General features: G+C 34.3%; 3 protein-coding genes across 4 annotated transcripts; 2 read left to right on the top strand and 1 right to left on the bottom strand.

Annotated features, from left to right (window-relative positions):
• The first annotated feature begins 4,782 nt into the window (after positions 1-4,782).
• On the top strand, positions 4,783-6,867 carry LOC145588422 (uncharacterized). Its single transcript, XM_081645067.1, has 5 exons — positions 4,783-5,184; positions 5,337-5,420; positions 5,865-5,947; positions 6,068-6,270; positions 6,504-6,867. Exons 1-5 carry the CDS (start codon positions 4,865-4,867, stop codon positions 6,600-6,602), a joined length of 789 nt encoding a protein of 262 aa, XP_081501193.1. The 5' UTR covers positions 4,783-4,864; the 3' UTR covers positions 6,603-6,867.
• Positions 6,868-7,254: 387 nt separating this feature from the next.
• Positions 7,255-9,669, top strand: LOC145588423 (protein-S-isoprenylcysteine O-methyltransferase A-like). Of its 2 annotated transcripts, XM_081645069.1 has the most exons (3): positions 7,277-7,379; positions 8,132-8,246; positions 8,533-9,669. In XM_081645069.1, the coding sequence occupies exon 3, from the start codon at positions 8,715-8,717 to the stop codon at positions 9,306-9,308; it is 594 nt and encodes a 197-aa protein (XP_081501195.1). In that variant the 5' UTR covers positions 7,277-7,379; positions 8,132-8,246; positions 8,533-8,714; the 3' UTR covers positions 9,309-9,669. The 2 variants fall into 2 exon arrangements, with proteins under 2 accessions (XP_081501194.1, XP_081501195.1); XM_081645068.1 differs by lacking the exon at positions 8,132-8,246 and having other exon boundaries at positions 7,255-7,379.
• A 5,268-nt stretch (positions 9,670-14,937) lies between these two features.
• LOC145589258 (F-box protein PP2-B1-like) lies at positions 14,938-15,484 on the bottom strand. The gene is made up of 2 exons (XM_081645788.1): positions 15,152-15,484; positions 14,938-15,033 (listed from the first exon to the last, which is right to left on the bottom strand). Exons 1-2 carry the CDS (start codon positions 15,482-15,484, stop codon positions 14,938-14,940), a joined length of 429 nt encoding a protein of 142 aa, XP_081501914.1.
• Positions 15,485-16,544: the final 1,060 nt, after the last annotated feature.

The following is a 16,544-nucleotide window of genomic DNA, read 5'->3' as shown; positions in this document are numbered from 1 at the left end:
CATATAAGAAAAGATTTGTTGCTAAACAAATCAGAAGTTTTTATTAAAAGTTGAATAACTTACCATGTTTCCATCAATGACACATAAATCACCAACATCGAAAGGGTGTATAACGTAGGCAAACATGATCCCTTGAAATAGGGTCTTGCAAGCATCTCCAAATATAAAAGTTGCAGCCAACAACGGGGATGCTATGATGACTAGTACCTTTGTGGAAGCCAACCCAGTTAGAAGCAACCACATTATGAAAGTAGCAACAATCAAAAGCCAACTGATTATCTTGTTTAAACAATCAACAACCTCCTTGGCACTACTTAATGTATTCGCGAGGAACAAACAATTGTTGCGTGCCCTTTCCTGATCAATGTACATAAATCAAGCTGTCAATCAATTAAACCCTAACAAATATGAAATGGCATAAAAAAAAAAAAATAAATAAATAAATTTGTCCTGGTCAAAGAATTGTCCTCCGGAGTAATTTAACAGAGGTTTTCACTCTGTCTAATTTTTGAGATTACCAAAATGAAGCTATCTGATTAATATCCCAAATCGAGGTCACCAAAGATAAATTCCCCTATAAAGTGTCTAATAAACTCTAGGAGTACTTATTGTAAAACCCCATAAGCTAAGTACTTAATTTAAATTCCCAAATAGATAACTAAAGAAGACTGGTGAAGTAAGTACATACCATCCAAATACGAAAAATTTCAGCTGATATTTCTTGTGAGGAACCCACATATTCATGAAGTTGATCTTCAAAATAGCCCCAATCATCCTTCTTCACTAGAGCATCCTCGGATGATTTTTTGGTTTCATCATTTGTATAGTTTCCAACTTGAATAAGTCGCTTCAGATTTTCTTTGATACTCCTGCTTATCAGTTTTATCAGTTAAAAACATGAACAATATTCTGAATAAGTTCCATAATCTTAAGTAAAAGGTTATGTACAGAGAAGAACAAAAGACCATTGTGGAATAAAGGGCTCGTATGTATTAGTTGTAGGATGTTTGGAAGATATTGTTACATAAGGAGATGATAGGCTTGATAAAATTGTAACAAAGGTATTAGTGTAAAATCATTTTGCATCCTGAATTTCAAGGGTTGAGGCATAGGACAATATAACAGCTATCGCAGGTAGATTAGAGGAAGAAATGACCCTTACCCATGATCATCATCTTGACTATGGCTCTTCAAATTTTCAAGGATCTCACAAGAATACTTCTCCTTTAACAATGTCTGTTTCGCTGTCAAAAAGTAACCAGCAGCTTGCTGTATGCAATACAGAGTAGGAGTCCGTCCCTCCTGTATCAATAAGTCATGCTTGACTCTTTTCTGCTTCTTTCTCAATAATTTCTTCGCATTAACTTGATTATCTCCCCACTCATCCACATCGTCCAATTTACTTAGGTAATGAGCGTGTAAATTCATTACCCTAGTAGGAAACAAGGTTTTAGATAGATGTGAGACAAACTGTCTTAATCTCTGGTCATCCGAGTCATAGTTTAAGATGTCATAGGTCCACAAAGTTTCATCATCTTTGCACTCATACAGAAGGTTTAAGATGTCGTAGTTGTGGCGACCTATGATGCCAAGGAAATACAATTGCTTCCCACCTTCCAAGATTTTAGAGTTCAATCTGTTATAAACAGAACAAGCCTCCCATGATAGCAAGACACAAGTTTTGACCAGCCAAAGAAAGGAGCAAATTAAAAGACTCAGACAAGTCCAGGTTCCGAAATCCAAAATGTATTTGGCCTGGGGTGTTTTGTTTAGCTTGGAGCCAAAATACGACACCCAAGTAATTAAAAGCAGCAATGATCTTAATATGAAGTTGATGCTGCGTTTCATTCCATTGGCCCAATACATTAGATATTTCCCTCGCAGGAACTTTTCTATAATTAAGTATTGTCGTGATTTTGTATTAATCCCTGGTTTAAGTATTTTGTGACAAACTAACTTCCTTAGCAACCACACTATCATATAAGTACACAAGGTGATGACATTGTAGGCAACGAGGACGAATATGGATACCTCAATCCATTTTTGAGTGTTCAGTCCAAGTATCTTGTGGTGCTTAAAGGTGGAAACACGTTTCATAACCTCGGATTCTGCCAACCAGAAAATGAGACAGTCGATTATTTCAAGCACTGCTTCGGGTAATATAAGGCCACTTTCTGTGTGATCCAAGGGGACCAGTGGTAATAAATTAATTGTCACTACTGAAACAAAACAGCTCAAAATGTAGATGCCAAAGATCACATAATATAGGTTTACCCAATCTGCTAAAGTCAATCCTAACAACAGAACATGCTTTAACCCTGAGATGTTTTTAGGTACCCAGAAGAAAATCCATAATATAATCAGAAACACCACCATATCTATGAGTATCCAAGCACGGATGAAAAGCATAAGTTGAACCGCTTTGTCATAGGCATCACCGTGACTAAAGAACTGAAGTAACCGTATAACTAAAAATGACACCAATAGCAGTGGTAACGCGACTGTGGCAGCAATAACTGAGCAAGTAATAATGAGGCCTAAAAAAACTGGTATAATCATAGCAGCAACACACAAATAACAAGCACATATAACTGGTAGCAAAAGTATAAATATTATCTTACATAGTACCTCAAAGCATGAACATTCTCTCTGTTGTGCAGATGCTGAAGAAACAGCTGAAACATCATCAGAAATGTTTACAGAGGTATGAGAAGTTTGGCGGCGGCATGTGGGAGTTGGGTTTTCAGGTTGAATATCTTGAATTTTAGTAGTTTCAGATTCTGCAGGTGAAGCCGAATCAGACTGCTTTGTGGGAGTTGGGTTTTCAGGTTGAATCTCTTGAATTTTTTTAGTTTCAGATTCTGCAGGTGAAGCTGAATCAGACCCCTTTTTGGGAATCTGTTGGTTATCCATCATTTATCCTGAGACTACTTACTGCTACAAGAAAGCAACAAATCTAAATCTAGTAAGATTTTGGGAAGACAAAGTTGAATCAGTGACTAACTGATTGTTGGAGCTTAAATCGCTTCTACCTTTGTGAATAAGCTATTGTATTAATATTCTGTAAGATGTTTTCCTTACTTTATGTTTAAAGTATACAACATTAGTACACCCACACCCCGAAAAAAAGTTGTCATGTTTTGAATTATATGATAATAGTTTTATTTTCCATCCATTTTGCCTTGACTTGAATTATGTTGTCGAGGTAAGATTTGTAAAAAAAATATATCAAATTCTAAAAGCTAGTCCAAAAAAAAAAAAAAAAGGCAATTAGCAAAAGGAGAAGCTGAGAAAATGCTTAGAAAACGGGTAGTAAAATAAGAAGATAAAGACACTCTTAAGTAGTCTTGGCTCTCCACTCAAAAAGGTTGTGGTCTTGCATACATATACTAGTATAATGTGTAAACAAGCATTTGTCCCATTCTCCCAACTCGCATTAATCTACTACGTATGTGAAATCTTAAGATATATCATCGCCCCGAAGTTTGCTATTATATTAGAGATTCGGATTTTAAATGCATAGCATGTTTTTATCCAGAGTTTAGAGTTTACCCACCATTCAGATCACCTTTTATCAAGCAAAAACTTATAGATCTTATACTTTGTTCTTCATAATAAGTAAATTAAATGAATGGTTGCACTGTTGTAGTGTTGGGTTGATAATATGCAAACAAAGAGTAACAAAAATTTATCAGTCAACAGGAAGAGTCGCACAATGCATTATCTTCTTATACTTCCACTTAAAATTGGTCGAGCTTCAAGTACACTTGTTTAAACTATCATGCCAAGTTGGGCAAGGGTGGATCCAGAATTTATTTATAGATCGGGCCGAAATTATAAAGTATTTCAATTAATAAAGCCATAAAGAAATACGAGTATGAGTTTAAGAAGTCCACACGAAAAAAAAAGAAATGTGTAAATAAGGGGAATTGAACCCTTGACCTTCCAAATCTATGTATCAAGTAACTAACCAACCATAAAACTTATATATTTTGCATAAGATTTTTTATTTATATGTATCAAAATCTGGGCATGGGGGGTAGGCCTCCTCTAGATCCGCCTATGAAGTTGGGTTGAAAGATTCTCAAACCATTTATATCAACTCGACCTGACTTAACAGAACCCCTAACCCAACCTAATCCATTGTTAGCTAGTGTTGTATGATGGAAATTCGGATAATTACTTGTTGTGTAGTGTTGTGGATTTCATGTGTTTAAAGTAGGAAATTTCGGAAGAAAGAAAAAAGAAATAACGGGAGGAGAGGAGAGGAGAGGAGGATAATAATGTTTCTTCTCATTCCTATCATATGTATTGTTATCTATCTAAACAAGAGATTATCCATTTTCTCTTTCTCCCTCCTTTCCTCCAAAAATTTTTGTTCTTATCACATTTTTAGAGATAGATCTAATTAAAAAAAATTCAAAGAAGAGAGCAAAAAAATGTATACGCAAGAACTCCTAACGACGTGACAAAGAAATGAGCCGTATGATAGAACATGATTACATGAAGTATATCAACTTTAAAAATAAAAAAATAAAAAATCCATTCTAGTAAAATTTTACGTATGAAATACAAAGATTGCAAGGAAGATTATTAATGTATGATACAAATTGGGCAATACATGACTTGCAAGTAACATGATTTATATTTCAAGCCACGAGTTTAATTGCTTAATTTTTCGCATAAGCCATGCATATCCTTAAAGCAACCCGTCAAATAATTGATTATATATATAAACTGTTTTAATACATCACCCAAATTAACACGCCATTACTTATATAAATGCTTTTACAAACTCAAACATTATATTATCACGCAATATTCATATAAAGTTAACCATATATATAGGACGAGCTAGCGTTACATGATTCTTCCAATTGTACCAAACTCGAATTGCAACGTAGTTTTAGCTAAGAAGATCAAAGTTGGTATAGAGGATCGCGGCATATTTGTATTAGTATCGTGTGCAAGGATGAGAAACAATTTAGGATCATACAAAATGCGCGGATTGATTGAGCTTATACAACTCTATAGAGCGAAAACAAACATTGCATTGTCTAATAACGCCGTTTTTGCTAATTCTAGGCCAAGAATTGGAGATAATAATCACTCTCTTGTTAATGTGCAATCTACTACTGGTGGTAGAATTGTTCGTGCTGAAGGTGCTTCTACTTCTGGCGGAACGTAAGAGCAAATAATTATACTTTTTTCATAATTATAGTTTTTTTTTTTCTTTTTTTTTTTTTTTTTTTTTTTTGTATAGAGCGAATAATTATACTAGCAATGTTTATTAGCTATATCGCGATCTTAATTCCTTCTTAATGTAATATATGCAGGGGAGGCGATGGAAAGCTAACACCACCGTTACCTAAACCACCTTCTCCTAAACCACGGCCACCACCAGCTAGGCGTGTTTCGTGGTATGTATGTGTTTCATCATAATTTTCATCTTTAATGGATGATTCTATTATAGTCAGTTTAAGAGATAGTTAGAAATCTTAGAACTGATATTATTGTGATAATATTTTAGAGAATATGTTGTGAAGATATATATATATATATATATATATATATATATATATATATATATATATATATATATATATCTACCGTGATAGATTTAAAAAAATTAAAATACTCGTATTTAGAAATGTTAGGGTTAGATATTTCTATTGTCTATATAATATTATTATTCTTATAATAACATATCAGACTACACATTTAATTTATATCTCAATACATAGCTAGGTAGTTGACATTTTAAGTGTTCTCACGTTTTCTACGATAACAATACAAAATGTGAGACAAATAAATTTATTTTTTCCTGGAACAAAGGTAGTACTGAGTTTGTTGTACGTGTGCAGGATAAAAATGGTTTTGGGCTCTATGTTTTCTCTACTTCTAGCATTTTGGGCACCTAAATGGACAACTCTACTCAGAATAGGAGGTAATTGATATGAATATACTGAACACAGTACATAAACATTTAACGTTACATAACAATCTTTATTTATTTCATGTTTTGATGTTGTTTAATATTATTATATATGATTATTAAATACATTAGGTGAGGCGGAAGTAGTGTTGAAAGAAGTTGAACAAGTGGCGGAAGTGGTAGAGAAGGTGGCAATCGTGACGGAGAGGCTTTCGGAGGAGGTGGCTAATGAACTTCCTGATGGTAACAAATTTAAGGAAGCAGCTTTGGTCGTCGAGCATGTTTCAGAGGAGGCTGCTAAGGATGCTCACTTGGCTGAAGAAATCATACATAAGGTAAACACGTACCATATTTTTAGTAATTACGTAGTGGTATTAAGGCCATATTTATAAGTATGATTTCTGTTTTTTATAAATGCCAACTAGTTTAATTGGTTAAGTTTTGGCATGGGGTGATACCGTGATACTCTAAAAAGGATTTTGTGTTCTGTATGGCAACCATTTCAATGTATGAATTTTGACTTCCTTGATGCAAATAAGTTTGATTTTGTATATTACATGATGTGCAGGTGGACGTGATGAAGCATGACTTTGAAGACGTGGAAGAAAAACTAGAACCCTTTATTGAAAAAATTGAACATGATAAAAAGTCTAACAACAAATTGTAGCAAATTGAAATTATCAAAGGCACATTGCACATAATATTATATATAATAGCCTAACAGAATATTCATTACAATAATATCCCATTGTTTTCAATAATTAACTATTCCATGCTTTAAATTATGTTGATCTTTGTGAAGCAAATTCGTTGTAAATGAATTAAATTTGTTTTGGATTTAAATTTTGTCAGCATTGCATGTCTTTTGTACTACTCCGTATTTTGTATCATACGATTATTTTTAAGCAAAATTTCACCTTGAGAAATATCTAGATTGCTTTTGATTCAATCTGTAAAATATAGCTCTTACTAGAACTTTTAAACAAAAATTTTCTTGCTTCTAAGCTATGACTTTGAGAAACCAAAATTTGTCTTAAGATTTCAACATTATGCCACTATGTAAGAAATCTATTGCTTCTAAGCTATGAGTAACTCAACCCTAAGATTAAGGAGTCTTTTTTTTAAAAAAAATAATAAAAAAAAATTAAAATTAAAAAAAATTAAAAAATTAAATTAAATTTATTTATTTTTTAATGTAGAACACTAGAAATGTAACATATGGCCCTTTTTATCTTGCCATTACAATATGGGCCTTTTTATGAACCGTTGGCTCTTTTCTTTATATGGGCCTATTGTCCCAAATCCTAATGAAAAAAAGGAAATAAAATAAATAAAACCAAACATTATTTTGCCGGTTTTCAGTGAGTCAAATCGACTCGGCAGCACTCGGGAGTTTGACTCAGTGGCTCTCCTCTGATTCATCTTCTGCTATCACACTCTTCAGGTTCTTTCACTAACAATCATTTTTTTTTATAAACTGTATTGTGTTGTTCATTTTTGTTGATTAATTTACATTCTTGAAAATAACAATTTAAATATTATTTATAATCTGCATTTATAGATTGTCTTATTTATTCATTATGATTGGAAGGGTACTTAGATTGAAGAATACATATATTGATTAGTTATATTCTCTAAAGTATATATTGAATTACTGAAAGAATGGAACTTTAAGGGTTAGTAGTTTGTTAAATTGAATTTTGATCCATTATTTTGGTTCTATTTGATATTTGATTTAGTTTTATATGAAGTTTGGTAATTTAGTTTTTTTTTTTTTTTTTTTATTTATTATTTGGTTGTGGAGTGAGCTACAAAGGGAAAATGATGTAAACAAGTATTAACTTTAGGTCTTAGACTCTTAGGTTACTACCCCTAGAATTTAACCAACTAAGCTAGTTGGCGTCCATAGTCCACTAAGAATTGTTATAGTGGATTCTATGAATCATGATTCCGCATTTGAAACTGTTCATGTTCTATTGGTATTGGAGATATTGTTGGTGTTGCATTTAAGCTAGCATTATGTTGTTAGGAAAATGTGATTGAAGATTGTATGGGATGAAGGACTAAATATTCACCACCAATTTTCATTTGCATTTTACTCTTGGATCCCTTGGTTTTGTTATCTGTATATGACTGGTGCTTGTGCTTAACATAAGAGCATTCCATTATATGACTTTGTTGTATTCTACATTGTAGGGTAAATGGTTGCCTTTTGGAATTACACAAATCCCTTCTTCAGTAGAATGAGAAAAGATTTGATCCATTTTTAGAAACCCGTCGTGGAAGTATTTGTACATTGATGAAAGATGCGGTAGGCATCTGATCTGTTGCTTTTGATTGTGTCTTATGTATAGTCATTTCCTGTCCTCCATTTGTTTACTTTGTACATTGATGTATAGTCTTATAATCACACAGTCTCTTAATTTTATGCTAAAAGTGATGCTGATTATGAATGCTTGAGCTTTACCTGAAGTAGGAGGCTTTTATATATCCATGTTATTGTTGCCTTTATGTGTATACTACATCTGGTGAGCTTAGGTGTGTTTTGGAGCTCATGTAGTGGGAATCCTAATGAGGATCATTTTTTTGTTTTCAAGGTATGAGGTGGGGATGAAATGCAGACTCGACTCTTTGTCTTGCTATCAAAGCTCTACCAGTGTGTCCCAGATCTGAGACAATCAACAATGCAAATGTGTTGACGTGGTTGAATAAGTAGTTCTGAATCTTCTGATAAGGGCCTTCATTGGCTTATATTACTTCACCATTTTTTCATCAAGGAATGACAGAACTCTTCAGCAATACTGCTTGCAGACAAGTATCTCAATTTGTTGTGGCTATAGTCTTTTTTCATGTTTCAGAGTATTTTTTAGCTGTTTACATTCATGGGAGATCAAATGTGACTCTGAAATCTCTTTTGATAAGCAAAAATTACATCGTGGCAATGATATGCTCGTTGGTTGAGTACTGGCTTGAGATCACCTTCTTTCCTGGGTTGAAAGAGTATTGGTGGATAAGCAACTCAGGCCTTGCCATGGTTGTCTTTGGGGAAATTATACGAAAAGTGGCAATGGTAACAGCTGGTCATGCTTTTACGCATCTGATTAAAATTCATCATGAGGAGCAGCACAGACTAGTAACTCACGGAATTTATAGATTTGTGAGACATCCAGGTTATTGTGGCTTTTTCATCTGGTCAGTTGGCACTCAGATTATGCTGTTGAATCCCATTTGTACCCTAGCATTTGCGGTGGTTGTTTGGAAGTTCTTTGCTGGCCGCATACCCTATGAAGAGTTTTTCTTGAGACAGTTCTTTGATGATGAGTATGAAGAATATGCTCAAAGGGTCCCGTCTGGAGTACCATTTGTGAAGTGAAAACTTTCCTTGTCTATCATGCACGTCTTCATCAGTCAGCAACAAGATTTGCTTAGAATCAGGTTAGCTGTTACCAACCTTACCTGAATTCTAAAAGTGCTCAAATTCTCCTTTGTTTCCATGGTGTAGCATTGTACACATGTATTTTGAGTTTTGGTGTTTCTAGAATGCTAAGTGTTTTGATTGAGTTGGTAGATAAAGGATGCCATGAACAAACTTTCGTGCTTTCTCTTTATCTGCTTAAAGGTCTGGGAAATATAGACGTTTGTACCTGTTTCACCATTGTATTGATACACTCAATATATGTACAAAATCAATAAATCTACATCCGAATGTTGGGTGTGGCTTTTATGAAAGTAAAACCTTGGCACATTTACTCTCATAGTCTCATGATATGTTTTTCTTAGTTTATTTTTCTTTTCCCTTTTGTAAACTTCTTGAATAGTAAAAATAATGAAAAAAAGAAAATTTTAAGAAGTGGATCCATCATAAATAATCACATAGAACCTCTCATTTACAGTTTCCAAGAGATTAAAACTGTATATGGCTCCCCTGTGACCTTATACCAAGTGGTGGTGTGACGTTTGCTATTTGACTTATGGATAAATCCTTAGAGAAGACGAGAAGAACATGAATTTAATCAGGTATTTCCTGGCAATGCCAATGCCATGCATCCTTTGCCTATTTTATCAAAAAGTACTTGGGTTTAGATAAAGGAGTAGCCAAATAGAGTTCTAAAACCGGCTTTTACTTGAGAAGTAATATTATTTAGGGAATAAGGCTAAGTGAATCTCACCTAATTTTTTTTAATTACTGATCCATCCCTATGAGATTGACTCACATTTGACCTAATTGCTAAGCCTACGAAGAGAGAGTTATAACATCATCAGATTTTAGATTGATCTCAATAAATCTATGCCTAATTATTTTGGAATAGTTTATATGTATTGTCAACAATAATGCTTGAAGTTGTTAAATGAAAAGAATATATTATGAAGTTGATAAGGTTTGACCTTAAAAGTTAGATTTATCCTATTATATTGAGGACTTGGGACAGAGGGAATCTTTGGAGCTGTGAAAGTATGGCTTCATGAAAATCAATGAGATTTTCAGGAACAGCATACTTGAAGTAATCAAACTCATTAGTTTTGCTGTGGTATACTGCTATGAATATGGGAAGTTGTTTCACACCAAAACTGATGATTACATAGAATCACAGACATTTAGCAATGTAAAATTTACAGTAAGAAAATAATCAAAATAAGAATTACACAATTACACGATGATGTAATAAAAATAGGAATACAACTGAAGTTACTTTGCTGAAATAATCAGGGGGTAAGACACGAATTACATGTAAAACCTATACTCCTTTGGTCTAGAAATTTTGTCCACTTCGTACTATGAGTTGCTGATGTGAATCACAATTTATGTCAGTTATAGTAAAAGTAGACAAACTTTTTCAGACTTCAGAGATAGTACAGGCTACCCCCAGACCCCTGTTACAAAGGTATGTGCATACACCAGAAGGAGCACTTGCCGTTAGGAATGGCAATATTGCCAATAGCTTTTCTTCCCTTAAAATCTTTGAGGATGGGTGTGGCTTTGAATGATCGATCAAAAGTGATAGACAAAAGTAAAGGAGGTATGCAACATATGAGTATGTGAGATGTACTGAATTAGATAAACTGAATTTCAGAAAATCTTGGAGAAGATGATGATAAGATTGTATTACCATGAAGATGATGGTCCCCAATAATGTCACCTGTAGATAGGAGGAGGGGGAGGGGAAAGGGAAGGGGGAGGAGTTGGTGGTGCTAAAAAAGTGTGTACTGGAGCTCGCTGAGGTGTTGGTGGTGCTCGGACTGGTGGTCTTCGCCGTCTGCCAAGAATCCTTAGCACCCTTACTGGTCGTCTGGGGAGGGTCTCTGAAATTGGTTGGTGGACTAACCCATTTGGTAGGGAGAGTATTAGTCGGCCGTTTGCAATCTCAAGGTACTGGGACTTTGTAGTCAAGACCATACTAGCTAGCATGGCTACTAACAACAGACTTACCATGTTTGTGAACCCCATTTAATTTCAACTCTCAAAAACTTATGATATGAAGAAACAAGGACTTTTGATAAGAGACAAAGCTGGTTGAAAATTTCATAGCAGGTATGTGAGGCTATTATAATACGGAATTACGCAAGGTTTTATCAGACTTTAAGGACATGCTACCCATTGTTTAGTTTTCCACGTTACTAAGTACAAGGGTACAACGTACAACTGTACAAGTATATACTTCGTATAATATGATTTTCTAGGACTTTATTTAACTATTATTGTCGTTTTACCCACTTGATTTTTAATTTAATAAGTAAGAAATGTCAACACTTAAGTTTTCTTTGTTTAATAGATTTGACCACCAAACTACTTTAATCACTGTCACTAAGCGAGATGTTTAATTGGAAAATTAAATGTCCCTACTCGCAAAATTAACTCGTAATTTCCTCTCCATTATTTTTCTACGGAGTATTTTTTTTAATTTTTACATCAATTTATGGTCCATAGGAAAATGCCGGAAATCATTCAAATAATGACATTGATTTAAACACTGGAAATATACTATGAGTAGTGCATTAGAGAGGAAAAAAAAAATAGTAATGATAGGTGACAGCAATGGTGCTTCTGCAGGAGAAATTGTGAAGTGGTCATCGATAAAAAATTGACCTGCTGGGAATCTATTCTTCTGGTTGAGGCTTTGGTGTAGGATCCTAGGCATCCTCAGGTGGGAATGGTGGTTGAACGTCTCAATGTCAGAATCATCTACTGGAGTTGATGGAGGGTGCACTGCCCTTGGAGTTGGCTGTGAACCTGCTTGTGAAACGTTTAGAAAACATAATGTTTAGACAAAAGTAAAAACATAGGACTATATGAGATGTACTGAACTAGATATGCTGAATTTCAGAAAATCATAGGAGAAAACAATGATAAGATTGTATTACCGTGAAGATGATAGCCTTAAAATCCCCAATAATGTCACCTGTAGATAGGAGGGGGAGTTGGTGGCGCTCGTTGAATGTATCCTGGCGCGCGCTTAGGTGCTGGTGGTGTGAACACTCGTGCTCTTAGCCGTCTACCAACAGTCTTTAGCATCCCTGTGGATCGCCTAGGGAGGATCTCTGACGCTGGTTCCTGGACTAACCCATTTGGTAGGGAGAGTATTAGTCGGCCGTTTGCAATCTTGAGGTACTGGAACTTTGTAGTCAAGGCTATACTGGCTAGCATGGCTACTAAAAGCAGACTTGCCACAAATTTGAACCCCATTTAATTTCAACCCACGAATCTTATGAATTTGAAGAAACAATGACTTATGTTTAGATACAGAATTGGTTGGAAATTTCGTAGCAGGTGTGTGTGAGGGCATTATAATATGGAGTTATGGAAGGTTTGATCAGAATTTCAGGACAAGCTACCAATTGTTTTAAGTTTTCCGTTTAACAATTTGCAAGTATAATATGATTGATTTTTTCCTGGAGTCTATTTAGATGATTTTGTAGTGCACACTTGATTTAGAATATACTAACCAAGAGCTGTAAACTCGATCAGTTCAACATTTTTTTTTAATAGATTTGACACCGAAACATTGTTAATCCCCATCTCTAAATGAGATGTTTGATGAAAAAGATGCCCCTAACCTCAAAAAATTATGTTAAACAACTCATGAACTCATAATTTTCTTTTACATCAGTACTTCTGTTCCGGAAGGTAAGCTTTCGAATTGTAAGTGTGATGTGTTAAAAGTGTAAAAGCCGCTTGATCCTGATAAATAGGCACTGCTGCACGGCCCTCCAACCCACCTCGTTACATTTCTTCTTGCATATGGAGAGATTGTCTAGGCTGGTGGTGGATCTTCTGGTGTTATGCCTATCAATTTTTGACGGAGCAGGTTGGGACTAGGTAAAGGTGGTGGACAGGGCACATAATGTGGCTTAGGGATTAGACCTGATGCCGTAAAACCTAGCAACACCACCAACAGGAAACACACCACATATTGAACCCTTATGTCCAATCCACAAACTAGGCAGATCAAAATGGGAAAGGATTTTACTGTAAACAAACAAGCTTAAAAATGTGATCAACTACTAATAGTCATCTAAATAATTGAGAGGGATTTTATGGGGCTCCTTATGGCATACTAAACTTTAATAGATTTCCAATAAAATAGTTGCACCTATATTATTGATTTGTTCGCCATGCATGTAATGTAACGTGCTCTAACTTTGGTGAAAATTAATGCCCTGCTTAATGCCTGACCACTAAATATAATGAAGTTGAACAACTAAGTCGCTAGTACACGCGACGTCTTATATATTTTTCTGCATAGTAACATATGGGAAATAATACAAATAGTAGAGAAACGTTGTGATGAACCATGACGAGTGATCAGAGCAAAATGACTAGATGAATAGCAATACAGATAGATAAGGAGTGGAAAAAAATAGAGCTGTGGGAATCTATTCTTCTGAAGGTGGCTTTGGTGTAGCATCCTCTTCTGGATCAGTAACTGGTGGTGGTGGAGGTGGTGGTGGTGATGGTGGTGGATTAGGAGCGAGTATAGGGTCTGGCGATGGATCAGTCCCCTCATCCGGTGGAGTGGACGGAGATGGTTGTGGATTGTCGTTGATATTATCATCTGAGTCATCTGATGGCGATGGAGCCTCTAAAGGAGGAGAATCCTCTTCAGGTGGATTGCCGTTGATAATACCATCTGGTGATGATGGATTCTCTAAAGGAGGAGGGGAATCATCTTCAGGAGGTTCCATGGTTGGCGATGGAGGAGGAGGGGGCATCGACCTTGGAGTTGGAGGAGGAGAAGGCACCGGCATTGGTGGAGTTGGAGATAAACTGCATTATTTCATTATTTCATCATTATTTTATCCTTGCAGCAAGTGTGTAACACTTTTTGCCACTTGATTTCTCCAGTGAAAAGCTCTAATCAAGAGTTTGGACTTTAGGTTAGTTACAATAGATAAAAATGTATCGAATTTTTCTATCAAATTTAACAATAATGATAGATGATTCTCATGCGCACCACCTGGTGAACCATAGGAAAACATTGCATCATATATAACTCATAAGTCTTATACTTCTTTCGTTTTTCAATACATACAACATGAGTTTAAAAACATTAGGAATATTCCGATCTTAGTTAATAGGACTTGTTGTAAACAATAGGCCGGAAATCTAAATCCTTTCACAACAAAGGAAAAAAATGATTAATGGGGATTTGAAAATTAATACTCCATATCCACAATTAGGATTATTAAATTGATAAGAGATTATTTAATTGACAACTCAATGTACGTAAGTCACATTTAACTTATATTTTTTGTTTTAGAAACGGTGGAACATGTGACAAATAAGCCCTTTATTAGTTTTAGAAATGGTGGGACATATGACAAATAAGCCCTTCACTAGATCTACCTAGATATAAATTTTTATTTTATTTTTTTGACGAGAGATCTTATATTTAAAAAAAAAAAAGTGTAATATATGAACAATTTTGTACTGTCCTAGGGTACAATATTTTGAGTTACGTAAGCCACCAACATTAACATTCATCCTGCAGTATATGCTTAAAAAATTAGGTATATATCAAATTATCAAGTTTAATTGTTTCTTTTCCTTTGAAAGCCAATTCATCATTATTTCTACCTATTTCTACATCAACATGAATAAACTGTAACAATTATTTTTAAACGAAAGTATTTACGTGAAAAAAAAAAATTAAATAATTCAATGATAAAAAGAAATCAGAAATCAAAATCCAAATTTAAACGATAAAAAAATTAAATTACCATCAATCCTTCGTGGATAAGAAGAGAATTATCAGCGAGATACATAAAGAGGTCCTTCTTCGAGAGATTATCCAACATATGAACATCATCAATGTTGGATGACCGTAAGATCATTTCACGATAATCGGACGGCAGAAAACGATCCCAAACAACGTTAGAGTTGGCCGCTTCGTTGAAGTTGGTAAAGAGAGTTGCGACACGACAAGCATCACGAGGGGTGGTGAACGAGATTATGGTTGCAATTGATTCTTCAGAAAGACTGTTAATGTTTTCAACGATGTAGGAGATGATTTGTCTTTCGAATTCTAGTTGTTCTACCATTTCTCTTGCCATTTTCTATAATATTAGTGTTTATTGTTTGAGGATTATTATTAATTAGCTTTAGATTTTGATGTGAGAGTTAATTAGTGGCATATGTTATGTATATATAGATAGTATAAGGTGGTTTAAAAAAAACTCACATCAAAATCATTTTGATTTCTGGAATCGAATGAGATATCACTACTGCCAAGTGCTATCCTCTTTTAATAATCCCTCGATTTGATCTAATCTGGTTTTTTTATTAATTTCTTTTTTTTAAAAAAAAAAAAAAAAAAAAAAAAAAAAAAAAAAATATTTTGAATTTTGCACTACTTATAAATACCACTTTAATTTCGGTAGGTGTTTTATTTATACATAAAGCTAAACATAGTCACGTGGGAACCTGTTAGAATATCAACTTTTTACAAATTAAAGTATAATTTATGTTTATTGATAATTAAATTTATTATTGGTCAAAGTTTCCCAATAACAAATGAGCTGGTCAAAGTGGAACATTATTTTGAAACTAAAGGAGTAGAACTATGTATATTACGATTTGAAGATATGCATACTGGTTAGGGATATATAACGGTTAACTAGCTCGTATTCTGTTTTTTAAGGAATCAATATATATACAGAGTAAAAAATACGATGTGCCATGTAAGTAGTAACTTTATAGCTTACTTATTACGTACCGTGCTTCATAAAATATATAGATACGGTATGACCGAAACCACATTAAAACATATTAATGTTTAACCCTAATAATGAAATGACCAAATAGCAACTATTTTACGGTTATGGAACATAAGTTGCAAATTTGCAATGATTTTCTAACAAGTGGCTATAGACTCTTATTTAAACTAACTCATATCCGCTTATAAAAATCAACATAGACGTAACAAATAAACTACTACTCCCTCCGTCCCTTAATTATATGCCTATTTTTTCATTAATTACTCACATAATAAAAAGAAATAGGCACATAATTAAAAGACGGAGGGAGTACGAAGTATGTATTAAACCCACTTATTGAAAGCACAGTCCGTATAATATCATAATTCTCATTATCCTAATTTGATTTCATCTGAAT

Source organism: Chenopodium album, chromosome 17, assembly GCF_948465745.1.
Source record: "Chenopodium album chromosome 17, dcCheAlbu1.1, whole genome shotgun sequence".
Lineage (NCBI taxonomy): Eukaryota > Viridiplantae > Streptophyta > Magnoliopsida > Caryophyllales > Amaranthaceae > Chenopodium > Chenopodium album.
Note: the sequence above shows the minus strand (reverse complement) of the source record. Positions and strands in the feature narration are given on the sequence as shown.